Genomic DNA, 7955 nt, shown 5'->3' with positions numbered 1-7955 from the left:
TTTTCTGCTATTCCATAAATTCGAAAGAGTCCATCTCCGACTATACCGGTCATTCTCGTTTACCTTTTGACTCCATTTCAGTGAGTTTCTTCTCCTGCTTTTCAACCTGAATGTTCAATGTTGCGTTCTGCTGCTTCAGAGTTTTTACTTCCTCAGCACTGAAATCAATCGATTTCTTCAGGTTAACGATACTGACAGTGTTCTTTTACACCAAATTCATGATGTTATCTGCGCTCTCTTTGATTTTAGCCGTGAGGATGCGGACGATGTTGTCCTGTAGCTGGCTCATTGATGGTTCACTTCTCAGCTTCTTTGGAAGTTGCTCCCAGAAATAAACATTGCGAGATTGTAAATATGTGTGAGAGTCAGGGATTTGAAAGCAGACGCTTTCATCCAAAGCGATGTACTGTAATGCGTACATACATTTGACTTTTGAGTGGCCCGGGGAAATTAGACTTTTTCAAGCTTTTCTAAGCAATTTTTGTATCTCTTTCTTTGTAATACTGTATGTATTCAATCTTTTCGAATTGATCACTTCCCACTGGGCACATACATCAATTCAATGTTTATTCCACGTTGGTTCAACGTAATTTAATTGGAATTACATGGATATTGTGTCACAGTGAATTTTATAATCTGCAGTCAATTTCATTATGTTTTCATGTGCCATGATTCTGACATTTCACATATGATCCCCATAGGATTAGGCTACATAATTACAGTGGTGCAGTAAATGTAATCTCAATTCAATACGATGTGCATATAGTGTACATATAGCCATTATAGCTATTAAACCCATGTTCAGTGACTGTAATCTGTGATGCAAGTGGCCTAATATGTTTGTGACGTTCCATGGAACCCACAGTGTTGTTTAAAACTAGATTCTGATTGGCTTGCAGGTCATTCTACAGTGTAAATTATAAATGAAAACGTGTTTTTATATCAGTGTTACAGATTCACATTACCGAGTGTGTCTCAACCCGTACCGCGCTTTTATCTGCCTAAAGGTATCTTCACGCACGACTGGACAGGCCTTTTGGATACGCTTGTCCAAGGTAAGGATATGCGTCAAGCTATAGCCTAAATAACATGGACCAATGTTTTAATGGAGGTAAGCACTACACTTCTGATGGGTTTAAAGATTGTATTACATTATCTAATAGTGAGAAAGTAAACCCCAGCTGTTATTCTTTTCACAGGGAAGGACAATCCCCATTATGTCATGAACGTTTCATTGATGAACAACCATAGATATTTTCCCTCCAATTTGGCTCCTGTTCCTCCAACAGTGAGAAAGACCTGCCAGCAGAGCTCACTGGAGCAGGGAGACATGCCGTCATCCTTTTGGCGCCTGACAAAGTACACTTTTTCTCTTCTAAATAACACTATAGTAACATCTTCTGCACAAAGTTACATTCCTAATTAGATTGGTGTTAAGTGAGAACGAATCCTAAAGATGGTCCAATGGGCATGGTCTGAAGCCTCTCGTCATCTCAGTGTGTTGAACCACCTGATTTCTTGCAGGCTTGAGATTCAGATCCTGCTGAACGATGTTAAGCAGTCGATTAACCACATGCAGGGGACGCTGAACACCATGCAGGGGCAGTGTATTGAGTTGCAGACTGCCATGTCTAAGGTAGTGTCAGATGAGTCTCAGGTACAGAAGAATAAGTCTATGATGGTATGGTGATAATGATTGAGATGGTCATTATAATAACGATGACTAGCGGTACCCCACCCTACGGGCGGTAAATCATTGGATCTGATTAATTTACACTAATAATAAGCTATTGTCAACTTCCCGTCTATGCTTATCTTGCTCATTGCTCACTGTCAATTGCTGACTGTTATCCTATGTGTTTAACTATTATTGATTTCTCACAGAAAAATAATTTGGTTGCAAATGTACCTGGGGCCATGTAAATAATTGTTAGGCTACTCATTTTGAATCCACCGGTGGCAACTTGTGTGACCATAAAAGTCTGTGTGCGACTGGGCACAGTAAAATCATTTGGTTACTGACCTGCCCTACATCATAGATGGCCCTTCAAGTCAGAACTAGGAAATTCTGTCAGTGAGCATTATGGGTAATTATCCTACATACTTACATCTAATACTTTATGATAGCATCATCTCCTGTAGTAACAGTGCCATTCCAAACACAATAAATGTGAAAATGAACAAAGATACAAAATATTGCTAAAGTGAAGAAAATCAGCTCAAAATTGTAGGAGGAAATGCCCCTGCAGCAGGGTGGCTTACGGTATTATAATATATTGTAGATAACATTAATATAATTTTTGTATTTACAGTATCAGTACGCATACAAATGAAAGTATATGCTAGGGAATGATCTACACTGAGTGAACAAAACATTAAGAACACCTTCCTATTGAGTTTCCCCCCCTTGGTGGTGGACCATTGTTGATACTCAGGGAAAAGTGTTGAGTGTGAAAATCCCAACAGCATGGCAGTTCTTGACACAAAATTGTACCATACTCTGTTCAAAGAGACTTAAATATTTGGTCTAGCCCATTCACCCTCTGAATGACACACATACACAATCCATGTCTCAATTGTCTCAAGCCTTACAATATTTTTTTAACCTGTCTCCTCCTCTTTATCTATACTCATTTAAGTGGATTTAACTAGTGACATCCATAAGGGATTATAGCGTTAACCTGGATTCACCTGGTCAGATATGGGGTACACGGGTATCACATCATTACATACTTGGCCCTACTGCACCTGCATTCCAGCATCTGGAATTGACTCAACATGTTTGAGGTGGGGGATCAATACTTGTGGGGGTAGAATGTATGATTCTGATATGTACAGGTAAATTCATTGTCTATGTGTGGGGGGGGGCGTCCATGTTTGTGTCCGTACTCTGAGGTGTGTTTGAATATGAATGAGCTGCAGTGTTGTGATGTGTCCTATCCCGTCCTTGCAGAGTGATCTTCCTTGGCCTCATCACATGTCTCAGTTGCTCCTCCTTTGGAGGGAGGGGGACACCACCACGGGACAGCCCCTACACTTATCGCTAGAGATCGAACTTCAGACTCCCTCCAAAACCACTGAACCCCTCAACACACCGAAAGAGTTTATGATGCACACCCTTAGAGGGCGCCGGAACAGGATAACTCCCTCCACCCTCACAAAGACACAGAGGAGGAGGAACTATCCAACACCCAGGAAGAGAGAACGAGTGACCTCAATCAAACACAGCCAGAAAGTGGAGGTGGAAGAGGCATTAGATAGATGGAGGAGGTTACCCCAGAGGCCATTCCTCCTGTTCATGTGAGCAAGAAAGAGCAGATGGCTTCTGATCAGCCAAATGGCAGGCAGAGGGAGAGGTCATAGTGATTCACACCCACAGAGAAAGACAACCCACACAAGCTCTTAGTTGAGATGAACCACACAGAGGTAGAGGCAGAGGGCTTTCAGGCCTAGCAAGTCAGCCTGCCTGCTCTAATCCTCAAGTCAAGATTTGTATTCAATAATTGAGAAGTCCCATTTACTTAATGATCATTTTTCACTGTCTTCAACCCTCAAGAACCAGGGTGAGTCTGGGTCACCCTTTTACTGGGCAGATAGAACTTGCATATCGTCAAAGACTAGGCCAAAACGTTAATCTTTTAACCTTGCTTGAATAAAACAATGCATTTTTTATAGTGAGCAAGAGTTGGGCTTTTTCCTTTTCTATGATGATTCAAATATTTGGTTGCACCTCAACTCAACGTTGGTTGAGCGCCCTCTGTTTTTGTTGTCAAATAAGACATGTTTTTTTAAATGTACAAAGCAAATTATTCAAAGCATCAACATTGGGATGTGTCCCACTTATTTACACAACCTAATCCACACTTGCAAAGTGAAAGTTTATAGAAAAGTTAAGAAATTAAGTAGTAAACAGAAGAAAAGCAGAATTGAGTTCAATTATAATGTGAATCATTTAATGTTCTATGGTTCAATCCCTTTTCTGCAGGTGTGATGAATAATTAATATTGTTCCTCCTCTTCCTTGTGGCAGGCGCAGCAGCACACTGCCCTCCAAAGCCTGCAAAATAATCGCCGGACTGCCCCTTTCCTAGCTCTGCATGGAACATCCAGTGTTACGTCCTTGGTGACGTGTGGGGTGACATCCGGGATGACCACAGCAACATCCTCTGGAAAGGGAAAAAAGAGGATCAGAATGTAAACTAATGCAAACCGTAGCTTCTTAACACTGGCCAGTTGAAAGGTTCTACTAAGATGTCATGACAAACGGCACCTGTCAGAGTGCTCTCTAAGTGTTACTCACCTGCTTGGATGTCAGCTGGCAGAGTGGCGAAGACGGCCATCGTGAGAGTCCTTTCTTCAGGTGTGACGTCCACAACCTCCAAGAGGGAAGAGATGGGCTCTGCCTCTGTATTAGGGGTTATGTCCACAACATTCAGGTGGGAAGAAGCCGGGTCTGCCTCTGTATTAGAGGCGATGTCCACAACATTCAGGTGGGAAGAAGCCGGATCTGCCTCTGTGTTAGAGGTGATGTCCACAACATTCAGATGGGAAGAACCTGGGTCTGCCTCTGTGTTACTGGTGATGTCCACAACATTCAGGTGGAAAGAAGCCTGATCTGTCTCTGTGTTAGTGGTGATGTCTACAACCTCCAGGTGGAAAGAAGCCTGATATGCCTCTGTGTTAGTGGTGATGTCCTCAACCTCCAGGTGGGAAGAACCTGGGTCTGCCTCTGTGTTAGTGGTGATGTCCTCAACCTCCAGGTGGGAAGAACCTGGGTCTGCCTCTGTGTTAGTGGTGATGTCCACAACCTCCAGGTGGGAAGAAGCCTGATCTGCCTCTGTGTTAGTGGTGATGTCCTCAACCTCCAGGTGGGAAGAACCTGGGTCTGCCTCTGTGTTATTGGTGATGTCCACAACCTCCAGGTGGGAAGAAGCCTGATCTGCCTCTGTGTTAGTGGTGATGTCCTCAACCTCCAGGTGGGAAGAACCTGGGTCTGCCTCTGTGTTAGTGGTGATGTCCACAACCTCCAGGTGGGAAGAAGCCTGATATGCCTCTGTGTTAGTGGTGATGTCTACAACCTCGAGGTGGGAAGAAGCCGGGTCTGTGTTATGGGTGACAACAACAATCCTGATGAGCTCTACTACTACAAGGAACCAAGATGTCATCAGAACAGGCATCTGTCAGAGTGCTCTCTATCAGTGCTACTCACCTGCTTGGATGTCAGCTGGTAGTGTGGTGGAAGCGGCCACCGCGAGGACAGTGGGGACTGGTAGGGTGGCTGCAGGGGGCTGGAAGCAGCTCTGCACCTCGTCCGCCACAAAGGCACAAACAGAGCTCGTATAAAAAGGGCTCTGCAGGTCATCGGTGGAGAAGGACTGACTGATTCTCCCGAGGATCGACCACACAGAGTCAAAAGCAGCAGCCCGGGAGAAAGGGATGTGAGGGGAAGGGTCCTTTAACATGCAGGAGAGCTTCTCCACTACGGCCGCCACCATGCCCACGGCCATCCCGCTTATAAGGATTGGGTGCTCTGAATGGCCTTCCTCTGGCTGAAGCCACAGGGCCAGGAGGAGCCTGGGCACCACCTCCACCACCACCTGAGATGGGCTGAGCAGGTTGCTACTGGGCTCTTTGGACTGCTCGCCCAGAATGCTCCTCACAGCTCTCTCCACGATGCTGTGGACCTTAGGATCGCTGAAATCAACAAAAAGGAGAAGACAACGCTAAACGATGTGCAATGTGCTCACAGAGAACACTGTCTTAGTCTGTTTCTGCGTAGTTCCAGATGTGTAGATTAATTGATCAAGTCATATGCAGGGCAGTACATGGAACTCACATGTCAGCTGGCGAGGTGGGATGCAAGGAGCGGCGGAGCTTGCAGAAAGCCTCGTGCTCTATGTTCATCATTTTTAGGCAAGTGTTTACTTCCCAGGCCTGCAGTATGAAACAGGAAGTCCCATTAGTGTAATTTCACAACATATCTATTCTGCTGTGCTAACTCGTTGTTGAAAGGCTAGTAAAGAGCTCACTAACTTGTAGTATGTCTCTAACTCTCATTCTCTTACCAGCCGAGCGAGGTCGTTTCCCTCCTCCAGGGTTTCCTTCCACACCCTTCAAATAAAACACAGAGCAATTCAACTTTCCTGGCTTCTGATTTTTCTGTTGTTTATTTTACCCACATCTCCTGGAGTGCTGCTGGTGGCAGGGAATGGCAGTGAAGGTGAGTGCTGACGTGGTACTCACCTCTCCCTAAGGGATTTTTTGCCCTGAGACACCAGCCAGTTGCTCATGTGCTCCGTGGTGACATGGGGAGGGACCTGGCCTTGACTCTGGAGCAGCAGATAGTGGACCATGAGCTTCTTCTGCAAGATGAGGTAAGGTGTGAGACCGTGCCACGAAATACCATATCATGTGCTTTCAGAAGTGCCTCTCGCAAAATTTCATAACTGCTCATGCCTCACAATTTGCAAGTGATATTAAGAACTCTTATGACCACCTTCTCTAAACTGTCTTGAAATACAACTCTCTTTCTGTTGTTTATGTTTTTGTGGGATGACTCTTACCTGTTTATTGTAATATGTTTCCTCCCAGCAGGCCTGCAGAGTCTGAAAATAAAGACTGCTTCTACAGAATTCCTTTGAAGATCATGAAAATAATGATGCTTTGTTATGCACATTATGCACAGGCATTTACAGTATGCTAAAATGAATTTCTCCTAAGATTACCTTTGTGGGACCATAAGTGAACTCCGGAAAGCACCAAACCCTATCCATGGTAAGATGAGGAAGAAATGCAGTGCTATAGATATACGGGATGCTCTGGAGATAACAGGAATGACTTAAAGTCGCGAATGATCAATGACTGGAGTCGTCCAATATGCAGCACTTAGAATTGAGTTGTAGGGATGTTTGGCGCAAAGTAGAATGTTTACATTCTATTGCCATGGAGAAATGGAATGTGTAGAACCTGTATAAATGGGTATGCTTCTTTGTCTTTATTTCGTGAAAGATTAAACTGTTTATTATGTCATAATGTGTATATGAGGATGTAGGAGCCCATCCCGATTCATGACGCGATTATCGGATTGCATGTTGTTTAGACCAACTAATCCAACCTTGGTTTACAAGTTAAATACATTGTTTATATATACCTATGTAGCGTGGTTCGTTCTGCATTGTGTACTTTTAATTAGGACGCTGCCACAACTGGAGGTCTGCTAGTTGAATTATTTTTTATTTGCCCTGCACACGAAGAGACAACACACATTATGTTAACCCTTGGCGCAGTCCTAGCTCTCAGGCACCTGCGCAAGCACATGGACACTCACTCAAAAACTGTCCCAAGTACTCACAAGTTACAATAGATACCCTAGTTAGCGAGCTTTGTGAACCTTGATAACATACATCTTTATATTATCCACATTTTAACAAACTTATGGTGCATAACAGTACCTTGTGTAACATTACCACGGTTTTATATTGAACAATTTCGGAGCCAAGGACAACATACCTTGCAAACCGAAGGTCAGGCAAAAGAGAACAATAAGGGGGTATGGAAGTACAGATAACCTGCGATGGGCCAAACCAAAATATCTAATATGTATGTACAATATTGATATGAAAAAGTGTTTTTACACCAAAGAAAATCATTAGATATGCAGCTGTAATTCAATAAAAAAAATACACTGAATTATTATTATTATCAAATTATTAACATCCCCTCTTGACCTGGCCTATTTGAATTGGTCCTTGTGTGCAATTTGGTGCATAATCTAGGGGAACAACATCACACTGCTCCACCTATACAAATCTATCGACCACATCCATTTAAAGCAATGATTGTCAATTGAAAATGTGGTTGTTGTGTTATCCTGTTATCCTCTTAAGCACATTATTACAATATTTCCAAGCTCTGAATTGACACAAGGAACACCTTTGCAAAGATATTCGGTTAAAA

At 43.4% G+C, this 7955-nt stretch overlaps 1 protein-coding gene across 1 annotated transcript; it reads left to right on the top strand.

Annotated features, from left to right (window-relative positions):
* Nucleotides 1-836: 836 nt before the first annotated feature.
* Nucleotides 837-3610, top strand: LOC116361861 (uncharacterized). The gene is made up of 3 exons (XM_031816179.1): nucleotides 837-1359; nucleotides 1525-1657; nucleotides 2954-3610. Exons 1-3 carry the CDS (start codon nucleotides 1223-1225, stop codon nucleotides 3302-3304), a joined length of 621 nt encoding a protein of 206 aa, XP_031672039.1. The 5' UTR covers nucleotides 837-1222; the 3' UTR covers nucleotides 3305-3610.
* The last annotated feature ends 4345 nt before the right edge of the window (nucleotides 3611-7955 follow it).

The sequence above is a fragment of the Oncorhynchus kisutch genome, unplaced genomic scaffold (genome assembly GCF_002021735.2).
Source record: "Oncorhynchus kisutch isolate 150728-3 unplaced genomic scaffold, Okis_V2 scaffold756, whole genome shotgun sequence".
Classification (NCBI taxonomy): Eukaryota; Metazoa; Chordata; class Actinopteri; order Salmoniformes; family Salmonidae; genus Oncorhynchus; species Oncorhynchus kisutch.
The sequence above is the reverse complement of the archived record's forward strand: the minus strand, read 5'-3'. Positions and strand labels throughout refer to the sequence as shown.